The sequence below is a fragment of the Podarcis tiliguerta genome (assembly GCF_965153285.1).
Source record: "Podarcis tiliguerta genome assembly, chromosome: 5".
Lineage (NCBI taxonomy): Eukaryota > Metazoa > Chordata > Lepidosauria > Squamata > Lacertidae > Podarcis > Podarcis tiliguerta.
The window spans coordinates 19,385,701-19,402,481 of NC_139538.1; the positions used below are offsets into that span (position 1 = coordinate 19,385,701).

Here is a 16,781-nt window from a genome sequence, read left to right on the forward strand (position 1 = left end):
AGAGAACAGCATGGAGTTCCTGTTCTCAAACAAAGAAAAGGAGATTGATTAATTTAGGTAATGGGTTACCAGGTGTCTAGAGAAAGGTCAGCGTTGCCTGTTCCTGTGCCTTTAATAGCAACTTGAGCTGCAAAAATCTGCAAGTTTGTGGCATGGAGACAAACCCTAAGACCTGGTAACCTCTGCAAGAACAAGATGCTCATAAAAGCACAGGAAAAGAGCTAATGCTTGCTACCAAAGTATGTCATATGCAGAAAATTCTGTTTGGTGCATTGAACAGAAGGAGATATTAAAGGAAATGGGATTGGGTGAATTTGGTTGAGGGAAAGAAAGAGATGAGTTTCTTCAAGTCTGTGCAGAAATGCCTGCAGATAATGGAGGACAGGAAGCAATAATGTTTTAACTTGAAGAGACAAGTGAAGTCAAGCTGGGGTAAAACATAAACCTTGGATATGAACCGCAACAAATCTTTGCTTCATCACATGAATCCAAAGTGGTTAATTTAGAATGAGTCGCGCTAAGCTTTTCCCCAAAGCACCGGCTATAGAACCTGAACCAACTGCATTGTTAGGACTATAATGAATGACATCTGAATCTATTATCTGTCCCTGGCATGAGAGGAAATGTGATCCTTGGGCATGGAGGAAACTAGACAGCAGCAAAAGCTTTGCACTGTTTTCCACACCACACCTTCTAAGACTTCATCCCTGCCAAGTTAAAGTGCTGGAATGACTCATGAAATAACTGAAGGCAGGACAGCACACCTTAAAATAGGTGGGTGTTTCTCATCAAACTAAGAAAAAGTAGCCAGCACAGTGGCTTCCTGCTGGATGGGACTGATGACATTGGAGTCCATCAAGAAGTAATTGGACTACTCCCATCATCCCTGACCCTTGGGCCTGCTGGCTGGGGCTGAGGAGAGTTGCAGTCCACCACTTGGAGGCCAACAGATCCCCATTCCTGTACCACACTATTCCTGCAGAAATAGAGCCAGCACAGCTTGACCATCTGGAGCATTGCACCGCAGTTCAGATCCTGAAATCTAATACAGTACAGTATCTGCAAATGCTTTCCAAGATGGGGAATGTTTTGTTCAGATTTAGGGCTGTGTAGGCGGTTCCCCCACACAGGGTGCCAATTGAGCCGAGGGGGTGCAAAATAGAGAAGGCCCATTATTGAGAAGATCCATTTTGCCACTCAAGAGAGCCCCATATTGTGAAATATTGCCAAAGTCCACCTCTGGTTTTGTGTGGATGTTGTACTGTTTGTTTACCATTTTAAGAGGCAGCTTGACCTCAGTACTATATACTGTACACACTTTCAGTTTCAAACTCTATTTGCATACTCATCCCGACCCTTAACCATTTTGAGCCACTTCCCATCTTCCACTGATGAGCCATCCCTTCCTTATCTCCCTCCACGTGGCTATCTGTCATGGAGCCGTCCGTTGAGAATCCTGCATTGCACGTGGTTGGACGGTCGCCCTACAAATCTACAAACCCACAGACTGCAGCGCAACCCCGTCCATCCTGGGGGGCTCTCCTTGTCCCGATTTTTCCTCTTATCTGCGCAGGGCAGATCGTAGGGCGTGGCTGAGCTTTGGTGACCGCGGATCACCAACCCACTCCTGCAAATGCTTGTTTAATGAACTTCTTATGCTCTGGAAATCCATCACCTTGCCTCCCAGTGCCATTCGATGTTTCCCTGTCTATAAATCTGACTGGTAGGCTGCCGCTCACCCAGGCATCCGACGGTGCGTACACAAAATCCCGTTATGCCTTTAAGGCGCTGCCGCAAGACTCCCCCTGTTGTTTCGATGCTTGTTTAGGTTTCAGAGAGCTGGAGCCAGTGGCGTAGCGTGGGTTGTCAGCACCCGGGGCAAGGCAAGTAATTTGCGCCCCCTAACCCGTGGATTTGCGCCCTCTAACCCGTGGATTTGCGCCCCCTAACCCTAACCCCCAGATGTTGCGCCCGGTGCGGCCGGCACCCCTGCACCCCCCACGCTACGCCACTTGCGGGAGCCAAAGGCAAGGAGCCTTGTCCTTGTTTCCAATCGCTCGGGATAACAGGAAAATGCGGATTTCATGAGCTACCCTACCCCCACCCCGAAAGACGATTGAAAGCAGCATAAAGCGCCCTCCCCCATCTTTCCCCCACCCACGTCTCCTTTCTTACCGCCAACCTCTCCGAAAGTTCCGCCGGCTCGCTTCTGCTTTCCGGGCCCGGATCCCGCTCACTCCAGCCGGTCTGCAGCAAAACCCAGATGGCAATCGCGCCTCCTTTCCGGCCGGCGATGGCTTCCCGGAGAAAGAAGAAAGAGACGCAAGCGAGTCAGACATGTGCAAGTTCTCGGCGAGCGACCCCTGTGCTTGCAGGCCGGATTTCCTGATCGCTTCGCGCTGCTTCGCGTAGCAGCCGCAGTTTCTCGGCAAGTGAATCGGGGAAAGTTTCTTTGTTTCGGTTGTTTTTTAAAGGGAAAGGCAGAAGTTCGTGATCGTTCAAACTCGTGCTTTCTTTCGTAGGCAATGGAAAGTGGAGACGGGGTGGGGGTGGGGTGGCGGAATCAAAGGCAATCGCTGTGCGACTCTTTAAAAAATTGCGCTTCAAATGCTTCTTGCGCTAGAAGGGGAGAAATAACCGCGAGGCTCAAGTCGTAGCAGAAGCTGAGCTAGCAAGGAAAGCAAAGTCCTTCCCGGCAGCCTTTTATATAACTGGGTGTTTCTTTCCCGGCTACTCCATTTTTTATCCCTCCCACTTGATTTACGGGTCTCTTCCTGTCAGCATTCTTTGCGTGGGTACAGAACATGTTCATTCCTTACCTAGGCTTGTTAGAAAGTGCAAGGTGTGTCATGTTTTATTTAGAACTTTTAGGTTGGGGTTGGGGGGTTTTTTTGTACTTTAACGAGTTGGTTACTCCAGTTCTGGCAATGCATCTCAGTGCCTCCCTTTGGCTGGCGTCATTGTGGCTACATAAGCAACAGCACTCAGAGAACTGAATCAGAATACAGTGGTACCTCAGGTTAATTACTCAATTCGTTCCGGAGGTCTGTACTTAACCTGAAACTGTTCTTAACCTGAAGCACCACTTTAGCTAATTGGGCCTCCTGCTGCTGCCGCACCGCTGGGGCCCGATTTCTGTTCTCATCCTGAAGCAAAGTTCTTAACCTGAAGCACTATTTCTGGGTTAGCGGAGTCTGTAACCTGAAGCGTATGTAACCTGAGGTACCACTGTATAGGATGAAGACAAACTCAGTAAGAGTAGCAGGACAGTTTAGCATATAACTGATTCCTAAATATTAGGTTTTATGTATTTATTTTTCAATTATGTTTCAACGTTTTTAACATATACAGCCAAAACACTGTACTGTATTTACAACATCCAGGTTCGATCTGTCATGGATGCTTTAGCTGAGATTCCTGCATTGCAGGGTGTTGGACTAGATCAGGGTTCCTCGACTTGGCCCTCCAGATGTTTTGAGACTACAATTCCCATCTTCCCTGACCAGTAGTCCTGCTAGCTAGGGATCATGGGAGTTGTAGGTCAAAAACATCTGGAGGGCTGAGGTTGAGGAAGCCTGGATTAGATGACCCTTGGGTCCCTTCCAACTCTCCGTTTCTATTAACACAATTTAGTCTTTTCTCTTATTTTTGTCAACTTCCCACCCCCCTTTTTCCAGGGAGCTGGTTTTTTCTCTCCTTCTGTTGCACCCTATCAGATTGTATTTATTTTGATATGTACCACTAATGTGCCAAAACAGCTTCTAAGCCATTTTCAGCTATAAGATAACACAGTAAGAATTTGAACAGGAATATTTAAACATCCTTTAATCAGAACATACTGTTGCATGCCTCTCCAAGCGGTGCAAGATTGCAGGGGTTTCAGACGCAGACCCAGGGTTTATGTTTCCTTTTGCAATGAGGCACAGCGGAGTCTCTGGTGTCTGTATGATACAGTGGTACCTCGGGTTACAGACTCCGCTAACCCAGAAATAGTGCTTCAGGTTAAGAACTTTGCTTCAGGATGAGAACAGAAATTGTGCTCCGGCGGTGCGGGAGCAGGAGGCCCCATTAGCTAAAGTGGTGCTTCAGGTTAAGAACAGTTTCAGGTTAAGAACGGACTTCCAAAACGAATTAAGTACTTAACCCGAGGTACCACTGTATAGGGTTTATTTACACATATATACAACCTGAGCCTGCAATGGAGTGTTCACAGTACCGACCTGCCAAAGAGGTCTTGTTTCTCCCATAGCCTCAGCCTTGGATTTAATTAGAAATCAGTAATTGCTCCCCAACCTGCTGCTTTACTTCTGGCCCACATCGCTGCAAGTCAAATCTAAACTGTGGTTTTGTCCTCCTAACTGGTGCCACCTCTGTGTTACACACTGATAAACATCAGGCCATGGAACAAACCGTCACGGTTTCTGATTTGATCACGGAATGTCTCGCTTTTCCTTGTTGTTGTTTAGTTGTGTCCAACTCTTCGTGACCCCATGGACCAGAGCATACCAGGCACTCCTGTCTTCCACTGCCTCCCGCAGTTTGGTCAAACTCATGTTAGTAACTTCGAGAACATTATCCAGCCATCTCGTCCTCTGTCGTCCCCTTCTCCTTGTGCCCTCAATCTTTCCCAACATCAAGGTCTTTTCCAGTGAGTCTTCTCATGAGGTGGCCAAAGTATTGGAGCCTCAACTTCAGGATCTGTCCTTCCAGTGAGCACTCAGGGCTGATTTCCTTAAGAATGGATAGGTTTGATCTTCTTGCAGTCCATGGGACTCTCAAGAGTCTCCTCCAGCACCATAATTCAAAAGCATCTATTCTTCGGCGATCAGCCTTATTGATGGTCCAGCTCTCAATTCCATGCATCACTACTTTAACTATACGGACCTTTGTTGGCAAGGTGATGTCTCTGCTTTTTAAGATGCTGTCTAGGTTTGTCGTTGCTTTTCTCCCAAGAGGCAGGCGTCTTTTAATTTCGTGACTGCTGTCACCATCTGCAGTGATCATGGAGCCCAAGAAAGTAAAATATCTCACTGCCTCCATTTCTTCCCCTTCTATTTGTCAGGAGGTGATGGGACCAGTGGCCATGATCTTAGTTTTTTTTTTAATTTTATGTTGAGCTTTAAACCATATTTTGCACACTCCTCTTTCACCCTCATTAAGAGGTTCTTTACTTCCTCCTCACTTTCTGCCAAGATGTGAAGGAAATAAGTAGTTAGCCTATCTTTAAAAGACATCTGAAGGTTCAGGGTAGTTTTTGATATTTAACGCTGTATTGTTTTTAATACTTTATTGTGAGCTGCCCAGAGTGTTTGTTGCGGGGGAGGAAGGGAAAGGAGAATGTTAGCCGCTTTGAGACTCCTTAAAAGGGAGTGAAAGGCGGGATATCAAATCCAAACTACTCTTCTTCTTCTTCTTCTTCTTCTTCTTCTTCTTCTTCTCAAAGTTGCGTCATCTTTTCCTTAGGATTTCCCTAGTTTCATCAGAAATGTTGGAGGGTATGGAGTTATGCAATCCCCGAGCCAAGGAGATAAGTAACTAAGCATCTTTCAGAAGACATCTGAAGGCAGCTCTGTATAGGGAAGCTCTTTAAATGTTTTATTATGTTTTTATATATGTCAGAAGCTGCCCAGAGTGGCTGAGGGAACCCAGTCAGATGGGCAATGTATAAATATTATTATTAATATTATTGAATATGATGTCCCTGTTTTCACGAGTGAAATGTTGGAGGATATTCTCACTGTGTAAGAAGAAGCACAACCTATGAATAGGGAAGAGACCTTTATGGAACATCCAAACGGGCCCTTGGACAGACATTCTAAGTCCAGTTATATTCCAATGTGCTCCTCCTTCTCAATCCCTTTTTCCTGTACATCATCTGTTGTAGGTTGTAAGTCAAAGGGCACGGCAGGGCCTGCCTGCTTATGAGGCATGGTGAGGCAGGCAACTCTGGCGGCAGATTTGAGCTCTTTTTGCTCCCTTTCCTCCTTCAGCACACAGGGTGGGTCTCTGAAGGAGGAGGCGGTGGTGGCAGGGTGTGTGTGGTTTATTGTTTTGCCTCAAATGACAAAATGTACTGGGTCTGCCATGGAGCAGGGACTGTCTTATTACTGAATTTTGTAAGTGTGACATATTTTGGGGTGACCTGTGAGCTTTTGAGCCCTATGTTGGAGCCAGGATGGATATCTGAGTAAAAAAGCCAGGAGGATGAGAGAGATATTGAGTGGGAAGTGGAGCTAGAAGATAGTAGCGTCCATACTCTATTATGGTATTGATATCTGTATGTATGTATGTATGTATGTATTTTTTCATGTTCTTTTAAAAAATATGCTTCTTATTAGTTAGTTAACAAACACACACAAGAAATTAACAAAAGTGATAAAATAATAACAAAAACATCCATGCATCCATAAATCCATACGTTCTTACAAAAGAACCTAATGTCACCATCTTCTTAATTCCCAGGAAAGTATTAAGCATTTCCCCCACCAGCACTTTAGGTGCAATCAAATGTTTAGCTCTCCCCACCTTTTCATTTATATATATAAAAAACACACTGCACCAGGATGTCTGTGTCACATGTGATTTAGCCTCTAAGAGGAAGTGAGCACCAAGTTCCAGAATCAACCAGAGCAAATTGTTGAAAATGGGACGGGATGGGAAGACACCAAGCTTTGTTGCAAGATTAGATTGAGCAAAACAGACAGATTAGGAAGGCGCATGAGGATGAATCTGTGAGAAGGAGCAGGAAACTGCAAGGTGGTGGAGTGGCAAGACCAACACCCCCTGCTGAAAGCTGTCAAGGGTCTTCTTGCTGGTTTGTGGAGGCAACACAACTGTGCTATCTACCCATTTGTCTCATTCTGAAGCTGACCGGACACGGGTTAGAGCTCAATGTCGAGCCTACCAAGTGGCGGTAGTGACGGCGAAGAAGACTTTCATCTGCAGAAAACAGCAGCAGGAGACTTTTTGAGGTGGTTCGCAATTTAGCGGAACCACCTGCTACATGGGGGCCAGTACGGGCCACATGATCTCCTGCAATGATTTTGCAAAGTTTTTTGCAGATAAAGTCACTCAGATTCGGGAAGAGGTAGACTCCACCGTGGGAGCAGGGCTGGGGCGGGAGAGTGCTAGAGTCCTGTCTAGTCAAGTTGCGTGGGATCAATTCCAATCTGTTACCTCCGAGAATGTGGACAGGCTGCTTGAACGAGTGAAACCAACCACCTGTCTCCTTGATCCTTGCCCATCCTGGCTTATAAAAGCTAGCCGGGAAGGACTGGGAGATGGGCTTCGTGGGGTGGTGAATGCTTCCCTCCATGAGGGAGCCTTCCCAGACCCGTTGAAAGAGGTGGTTATTAAACCGCTTCTTTAAAAACCATCTTTAGATGCAGCCACGATGGCCAACTATCGCCCAGTCTCAAATCTTCCATTCTTGGGCAAGGTGATTAAGCGAGTGGTTGCTGAACAACTCCAGGCACGCCTGGAAGAAGCAGACCATTTGGATCCCTTCCAGTCAGGATTCAGACCTCATCATGGGACTGAAACTGCCTTGGTCGCACTGGTTGATGATCTCCGGCGGGCTAGGGACAAAGGTGAGAGCTGTTTCCTAGTTCTGCTGGATCTCTCAGCGGCGTTTGATACCATCGACCATAACATCCTTCTGGACCATCTTGAGGGGCTGGGAGCTGGGGGCACTGTCATACAGGGGTTCCGCTCCTTCCTCCTGGGCCGTGTTCAGAAAGTGGTGGTGGGGGATGAGTGTTCAGACCCCTGGGCTCTCACTTGTGGGGTGCCTCAGGGTTCTGTCCTCTCCCCCATGCTTTTCAACATCTACATGCAGCCACCGGGAGAGATCATCAGTGGGTTTGGGCTGGGTGTTCATCAGTATGCGGATGATACCCAGCTCTACCTCTCTTTTAAATCAGAACCAGTGAAGGCGCTGAAGGTCCTGTGTGAGTGTCTGGAGGCGGTTGGAGGATGGATGGCGGCTAACATTGAGGTTGAATCCTGACAAGACAGAAGTACTGTTTCTGGGGGACAGGAGGCGGGCAGGTGTGGAGGATTCCCTGGTCCTGAATAGGGTAACTGTGCCCCTGAAGGACCAGGTGCGCAACCTGGGAGTCATTTTGGACTCACAACTGTCCATGGAGGCACAGATGAAATCTGTGTCCAGGGCAGCTGTTTACCAGCTCCATCTGGTACGTAGGCTGAGACCCTATCTGCCTGCGGACTGCCTCGCCAGAGTGGTGCATGCTCTGGTTATCTCCCGCTTGGACTACTGCAATGCGCTCTACGTGGGGCTACCTTTGAAGGTGACCTGGAAACTACAACTAATTCAGAATGCGGCAGCTAGACTGGTGACTGGGAGCAGCCGCCGAGACCATATAACACCGGTCTTGAAAGACCTACATTGACTCCCAGTACGTTTCCAAGCACAATTCAAAGTGTTGGTGCTGACCTTTAAACGGCCTCGGTCCAGTATACCTGAAGGAGCATCTCCACCCGCATCGTTCTACCTGGACACTGAGGTCCAGCACCGAGGGCCTTCTGGCGGTTCCCTCACTGCGAGAAGCCAAGTTACAGGGAACCAGGCAGAGGGCCTTCTCGGTAGTGGCACCCTCCCTGTAGAATGCCCTCCCACCAGATGTCAAAGAGAACAACAACTACCAGACTTTTAGAAGACATCTGAAGCCAGCCCTGTTTAGGGAAGTTTTTAATGTTTGATGTATTACAGTATTTTAATATTTTTTTGGAAGCCACCCAGAGTGGCTGGGGAAACCCAGCCAGATGGGCGGGGTATAAATAATAAATTATTATTATTATTATTATATCTGACTTCAGATGTGCCCAGGCAAGTAGATCTCAAAGACTCTTCTAGTTTGGCTGGCTTCCCACTCCACTGAGCTCTGCACTTTGTTGCTCAGCAACGAGACTGTGGAGACAGTCTGGCCTGTTAAGGGCACATAGAAATATTTGAAGAACAAGAAAAGTAGTCACAGTGGATCCCTACTTTCCACCCCCACCATGAGCCAGGCTTCATCCTGAGTTTGGAATACAAGTGACAGAAGTATTAATGAGTGAACTGAATGCAGAACCAATCAGTTGTTTCCTCCCTCTCTCCATACTTCAGGTGTTCTAAGTATGTGCATATGTATGTATTTATTTAATATCCTCACCCCCGGGAGCTCAGGGTGCTCTCTCCTCATTTAATCCCCACAACAACCCTTTGAGGTAGGTAAGGCTGAAAGGCAATGACTGACCCAAAGTCACCCAGTGAGCTTCATGGCCCAATGGGGATTCGAACCCTGGTCTTCCAGGTCCTAGCCCAGCCCTCTAACCACTGTCCTGTATCCCCTGTATTTTTAGAGGCTAAGTGTAGAATTATTATATTACTCCAACGTACTGATAATAAACTATAACAAATTCTAAAATAGTGGGGAAATGCATCTGGGGAGCTGACTTAATGACGATACTGGTTCTAGCCAGTCAGAGCTGTGCACAACCAACTACAAATTGGCAGGAATGGTTACCTTGAGCTCAAGCTGGGAAACAATAAGTAACTTTAAGCAAAACCTGGTGGCGATGCTTCTACAGATTTTGCACCTGCAGGCTGAAGTCTGGCAGTTTTAGCTTTTAGTCCTTACATCTCTAAAAACAGATGTTGTAGGAATAGTTTTTAAACTGGGTAATTCTAAGCCGGTCTGCAAAAGTCAGGAAGCTCTTGGTTTGCTTACCCCTTGATAGAGGTGACAGATCCTCAGCAAAGTCCTCCAGCTCTTCCAAGTGAACTATCGTGTTTTGGTTATTTGCCGCTGTCTTGCTTCACCCTGCTTTCCGATAGCTTCCTGACCTATGACCACTTGGGTATCAGTCTTCATCTCTCGCAGATCTCTTGGAGAACAAGGGGCAAAGGGCAGTGATAGATTATTCTGTTTAACTGTTTAAACATGCCTGATAACTGCAGCTGTTTAAGGTGTGTGGGGTCTGGCTTTTTCAACTCAAGGGCCACATTCTCTTCTGGGGGCCACATGTTAGTGCTGAGGAAGATCAGTAATCTGGCTGCTGTGTTTCAGACCAGCTGCAGCTTCTGAGTCATTTTCAGGGGAGCCCCATGGGACGACTCAATGGCGCCATTGGGCCCTTACTTCACTGAAATATAGTGCACCCACCTCCTCCACGAATTCCCACAGACTACCTCATATTATCTTTTGGGGGACTTACGTGAGAGAAAACTTAATAATTTGGAGTCTCAGGCAGGATTTGTTCAAAAAAACCAAAAAAGAATTTATTTAACAAAGGAAGTTTATGACACAAGTGGGTGAAACAGGATACTTCAGATTATGATGTTATTTCACTTCAATGCTTTCTCAGATGTTGCACAGCTGTTGCCGCTTAATACTTTGGTTCTTAAACAATACTTTGGTTCTTAAACACAGTGGTATTTTCTGTCAGTTACACACCCCTTAGACAACCCTACTCCTGAGGTACTCCAAGTAACAGACCCAAAGGGATCACCACACCCCTCTTAAATGGTTTGGGAGTCTTCTCTTTTTGTAGCAGAATCTCTCCCCTCCTGACTGGAATGAGACCTAAGTAGACTGTCTCTTTAAAGCTTCTACTTCTCCTGGCTCAGCCTCCCAGTTAATTCCCGGCCTAATTACTCTTACAGGACACCACACACTGTCCTTCACACTAAACTCAGAGACTCCTTTCTCTAGCTTGTGATATTTCCCTCATAGTGGATGTTTCGACCCAGAATCAACTCTCTCTCTCCTCTCTGTCTCTCCAAATCCTCTCCTTTTTAAACCCCACCCTCCTCTGGAACCTTAGTGGCGCCTGCCCTATGAAACGCCCTCCCAGCAGATGTCAAGGCAATAAAGAATTATTTTAGTTTTAAAAGACAACTGCAGGCTGCCCTGTTTAGGGAAGTTTTTTATGTCTGACACTATGTTCTTTTTTAATTTGGTTGGAAGCCGCCCAGAGTGGCTGGGGAAACCCAGCCAGACGGGTGGGGTATAAATAATAAATTATTATAATATTATTATTACATTAACCATTTGCTGGCAGGGAAAAAGAAAACACTTGGGGACTCAACCGGCCCAGCAAAACCAAACTTTTCCATCACACCCCACGTGTAGAGCACATTGCAATAATCCAATCTGGAGGTTACCAGTGAATGGAATACAGCAGCCAAGTTACCTCTGTCCCAAAGAGAGAACCTTTGGCCTCCGGGCCTGAGGTTCACCATCCCTGGTTTGAGTGGCATGAGCAAAGTCTAAGAAAGTTACAGGGTTAGTTTAAGGCAGATTAAGAGCATGCATTACAAAACTACACCCACCTACACAGTAAGAGAGACGAATACCCCAGAACACAAGAATATGGTCATTATGTGGACCTGAGTTGTGACACTGGTCAACCTTTGGCTTATGTGACTGTTCAATTAAACTCCACCCTCCAGCTAGGCAGCTAAGGTTATATTTTAATCACATTCTGTTTGCACAGTGCAACAGCGATAAAGTCGGAGAACAAATGCATAAATGCTCTTATTCTTTTCACATAGTGCAAGCCTGGCCTTCTGTTTCTTCTGCCTTTGCTCACTGGAGAAACAGAGAAAGGCAGACGCGGCAAAAATGATCATCGTCAACTGAACGAAACAACTTTTGAGAAAGAAGAAGCAACAAGGTACTGTAGAGAGAATGGGCCTTGCAAACTCTAAGCAGTTTAAACAAGCCCAGATTCTAATGCTTGGGCTTGATTCAGCAGGGAAATCCACCCTCTTGTATAAGCTGAAATTTAATGATGTCTTCCAAACTTTGCCAACCATCGGTTTCAACGTGGAGATGCTTGAAACAGGGAAAGACATTGCCTTAACCATCTGGGATGTTGGGGGCCAACACCAAATGAGGCCTGCTTGGAGCAACTACTTGGAGAACGTGGATAGCCTGGTCTATGTTGTGGACAGCACAGACAACCAGCGGTTGGAAGAGTCAAAGAAAGAATTGGAGCTTCTTTTGAGGAATGAGAGGATTAAGAACGTGCCTGTGGTTGTGCTAGCAAACAAACAAGATCTTCCTGGAGCTCTAAGTGCTGAGGAAATAACCAGGAGGCTGAACATGAAAAAGCACTGCCACGACCGAAACTGGTACGTACAACCCTGTTGTGCAATTACAGGTGAGGGCTTATCAGAAGGGTTTCGAAAAGTGACGTCCTTTGCAAAATCCTGCATGAAATCTAAACAAGAAGCTTTTGCTCTTTTCAAGCAAGATTAACATACTCTATTCTGATGCAAGGGAGAACAGCCATGCAAAGCTGACTGGGGCAGAAAGTCAGTCATTTAATGGAATATCTGGTGCTGCTTTTCGGACTTTTCTAAGACAGAACATATTTATCCCAAGCCCGTTTACTGTTTTCAGAGATACTATTTTGCTGCATTTTAATGAATAAATGCAATTCCCAACTTCATTGCTTATGGAACTGCATAAAAGTGGACTGGAATGTTCTTGAAATTTTAAATATTTGGTACCCATAACAAAAGTGGTATGACTGCCAAAGAAAACTATGCAACAGTTGACTGGAGAAAGTTTGAATGCAGTCAGAGTTCCTGTACCTGCATGTTTTTAGCCTTGCTTCAAAGTGTATATAGTTAACCTATTCTGCTTCCCAGTCAAACTCTTCCCTTAAATAAATCCTTAATATATTCACTTTCATACATATGAAAGGGTTATATTGGGAAGGGATAGCCTTCAAGTGTGAAGGGTAGATGAAGAGTAGTGATGTGAGGTGAGAATATTCTCCAGAGAATATTCTCCACAAACTAAATTCTAATGTAAGAACCAGTTTTACAACCCACATTAAAAAAAACTAGTAAATAATAAGTCAAGCTGTGATATTGCCAGTGTAAGTAATGAATAATGATTATTTTTTTTAATCTAGTTACATTACTGGGTATTGTGTCATTCACCATTGGCAGTTCTGAAATGTGAGCTACAGAAAACATTTTTTATATATAGTTTTAAAAACACCATTCATTTAATTTGATGAACATTTGAATTCATATGTATTTCAGCTATATGTAATAGCTTTTTTTCTAATTTAGTGTGACCTTATTCTTAGCAATTCTATACCCTTGGCCATACAGTGTGATTTATTTTTTTAATACAGAAAGTAGCTTTAATGCTTTGTATACTTAAAGTACCTAGGCCTATAGAATTATGTGTAACAGCATGTGAGGTAGCCTTGATTTAAACAGTTGATGTTTCTATATTTTTATTCAGTGCCAGTAACTGTTTTTTGAAGTGCCATTAAATAGTACAAGGTGCCATTTTCCAGAGACTGACAGATGATCAGTGTGGAACTGAAAGCTCTGTTACCAGTGGAGACAAAGATGGTGACTTATCCTCTTAAGATGTTTGAGGAGTCAATATAAATTTATAAACATTTGAGACTTGTTACTTAATGCCTATTTTTAGAATAAATTTCTTTCTTGTGACAATTTATCAGTTATAATTATAATTTAAATATGTTGTGTGTTGCCTTACTTGTCTAAGTAGATAGAGATTTGCATTTCTGATGTTATGTAACTTATCATTACTGATTGTGTTTTATTTTATGGAAATAGCATTTATTTTAAACTTTATATTGATTTTATTAGTGTTGCACTGAAAATACTGTACCATGTAGATATGCTTATTAAAGAACGTACTCATGTAGCAGACCTGAGGGGTTTTTTATATTCCTTTTACTTTAAAAGCTACATTTCATACATGCACAACATCATTAGAATTCAAAGTTGATGGTAAAGATACGGTTAGTGGCAGGCTTAGTGATTAATGTGAGTCAATTTCAAGTTTGGTGCAAAAAAATATCAAAGAATGTGAATTCACTGCATTACCCCATTGTATCTGTACAGTTTTTGGTTGCCATCTGAACAAGTTTACCCATGAATAAACGTGTATATTAACTAATTATATAATTTTCAATACATTAAAATTAATATTCTCCTATTTTAAATGAAAATTCTCTAATATTCTCATTATTCTTGAGAATTTAACATAACTAATGAAGAGTACAGTGGTACCTCAGGTTAAAGACGCTTCAGGTTACAGATGCTTCAGGTTACAAACTCCGCTAACCCAGAAATAGTACCTTGGGTTGAGAACTTTACCTCAGGATGAGAACAGAAATTACACGATGGCGGCGGGAGGCCTCATTAGCTAACCTCAGGTTAAGAACAGTTTCAGGTTAAGAATGGACCTCCAGAGCAAATTAAGTTCTTAACCCGAGGTACCACTGTATACATTATTTGCCTACTAGACCAATCACTCCCAGTCACAGTGAACTGGGAGTGAAGGACAATAGATTTGGGTCTCTAGCAGTCTCCTCCTTGCCCATCCCACCTCATATATGAATCTAGATAATGTTCAAAAGGGCTTCCAAAAACGTTGCCTCATTGACAGTTGTAAGAATGCCCCATTCACCTGTTATTAGAGATGGAGAGAAATATTGAAGTATATTAATTACTCATGCTCCTTGATATGTATCGCTGGAAAACAGCCTGCTCTGTCTTAAATTTATATTTATCTTTATGAAACATATGAATGGCTTCAATGCATCTTATTAACAAGTTTCCCCACTGATGTCAATGGTTCTAGGCTGTGCCTTTAAGGTTGAAATCTTAACTCGCTGCTTCATATTTTCCCCTCTGAGATTATGGAATATAGCCACGTTTTAAGGCATTATGGATGAATATAACAAAAGCAAGGATGCTGGGTGGGTGAAGGTAAATCGCAACAGATTAAAAAAAAATGTTAGAGGCAGGTTGAAGAAGCAATACGCATTGCCTAGAACTATAGAATTTCTCCAATTTATTTAATTTTAAATTGGATTCTAGATTATCTACATATTTATAGACATATTCTGTGCATGTAAGCCTATTGATTTCATCCTTTGTTGATTGCCATCCTTTGAGACAACATGCACATAATAAACATTTTTTAAAAAAAAACCACTGAGGCCTAAATCCCCAAATGTACAAAGCAATTAAGCAAGACTTAACTTTAGTCATTTTCTGATTTGGAGCACAATTAAGAGTAACTGAAACCTTCCTGAAGCCATAAAATAAACGGCTTCTGATGAAAACAATTTAATTCGTTTTATTGCTTGCTCTTTGAAAACATACAAACATGCATGGGCTTTTTATCACAAGCTCATAAAAACAGCAGCTAACATGGTCAAACCAGTTTGTTAGGTAAATAGGCCTGAAACAGTGACATCTAGAAGCTTACTCCACTTTCAGTTTTGATACATGCAACATAAGTGGCTCTTTAAATTTTATAATTAAGTGTTTTAAAGTGTTTTAAATTTGTTGTTAGCCGCCCTGAGCCCGGTTTTTGAACCGGGAAGGGCGGGGTATAAATATTTATTATTATTATTATTATTATTATTATTATTTATTAAAGAGGAGCTCACTTTTCTCTGCAGGCACTTCCAGACTGCTGCAAGTTTGTGGGTGGGATTCAAGAGTGCACAATTAATGCAATTTCAGCGCTGTTGTGCAACAAACCCATTTCCCTGCCCTCTAGCCCCAAATTAGAATTGTGTTAAGAAACAAATCTGAAATGATGCCAAGTAAAAAGTCAACATCTTATAATCTCCACACAAACTTTGTGCAAACAAATGAGGGTGAATAAACAGGTCGTTTCACGGATTATCAGTTCCCTTGGCTAGGATAAATCCTGCTTGTTTGCAACAGAACCCTCTTCCAAACTGGCGAATCTACTGCATCCATATTTAGAAGAAGGGATCCATTCCAAGTAGCAGACTTTCGAAGACTGGAGGAAAAACATTTCTTGCTTAAGAAAGCAGTCCACTGAAACTAGATTTTGAGAGTCGAATTTCAAACTCTTGTGTAATTTGCATCATGTATATATGTTTGTTCTCTTAAATGGATTGGGAATATTTGCACATCCCGTTAGAACAGTTTTAATACTTGGAGAGTCATGAAATGGTTTGTTGGAAGCTTTTGTTTCAGGTCCTTGAGTTAATCACACTGGGCTCAATCCAGACCTCCGTAGATTTGGTATTCTTACACAGAAGGTTCCCCACAGGGCATAAAGAGGCACTCCCGCCAAGAGAATAAATCTGGGAAGTACACAGAAGGTTGGGCCCAGAGAGAGGCAGAGTTGGAATTCCTCATTCAAGGGGGCCAATCCCTCTCTTCTCATACTGGACCGGGAAAGCTGCCAGCAGATGCTAGGAGGAAGAGATTAACTGAGAGCTCAGGAATTTTAACTCTTGTTGGGAAGCCAAGGCAGAGAGGTGAAAGGAATTCTGATGTGACACATGTTGTAAACAAAAATCTGCCCTTTTTTCCCTTATGGGGTTATCGAAGAGCCCATATAGAGTCCTTACATAGGTTCCCTATTGGTGGGAGAAAATAACAGAGGCCAACCAGAGAATATTGAGAAGCAAAGCAGCTAGTAAGCCTGATCTTTATTGATCTGTTGCAACAGGGTCCTCACTCACCACACGCAGGAGGGAGGAGGAACCCAGAACCAAGGTGTGCCTGCCCTTATATAGACATTTTAAATTCCCAGCCCTGGAGCTCAAGACCACCCCTCCATACATCATACATACATCACAGAAGGGGTGTAACCCAAGACCACCACCCCCCCACAAACATCATACCTACATCACAGAAAAGGTGGTCTAAAACAGAAATTTGAATGTTTATCTCCTCTGACAGGTTACCTGTTTAATGGTCACTTGACTGAATTGGCCAGTCT

At 43.8% G+C, this 16,781-nt stretch overlaps 2 protein-coding genes across 5 annotated transcripts in view; one reads left to right on the forward strand and one right to left on the reverse strand.

Moving 5' to 3' along the window:
• The window catches only part of B3GALNT1 (beta-1,3-N-acetylgalactosaminyltransferase 1 (Globoside blood group)), a gene marked incomplete at its 5' end in the record, with an annotated part of 42,835 nt that extends 31,276 nt beyond the window's left edge, over positions 1-11,559 (reverse strand). Inside the window, one exon of one of the 4 annotated variants that reach the window (XR_014511748.1) lies at positions 9,732-11,559. Coding sequence is in view for 1 of the 4 variants with exons in the window: in XM_083442356.1 (XP_083298482.1) it covers positions 2,176-2,339 (164 nt within the window). Of the gene's footprint in view, positions 1-2,175; positions 2,340-9,731 lie in introns of those variants that run through there. The other 3 variants (XR_014511749.1, XM_083442356.1, XM_083442357.1) reach the window with 3 other exon arrangements.
• Positions 11,560-11,693: 134 nt separating this feature from the next.
• On the forward strand, positions 11,694-12,476 carry ARL14 (ARF like GTPase 14; the record flags this gene model as incomplete). The annotated part of the gene is made up of 1 exon (XM_083442460.1): positions 11,694-12,476. One exon carries the CDS (start codon positions 11,694-11,696, stop codon positions 12,264-12,266), a length of 573 nt encoding a protein of 190 aa, XP_083298586.1. The 3' UTR covers positions 12,267-12,476.
• Between the last annotated feature and the right edge of the window lie 4,305 nt (positions 12,477-16,781).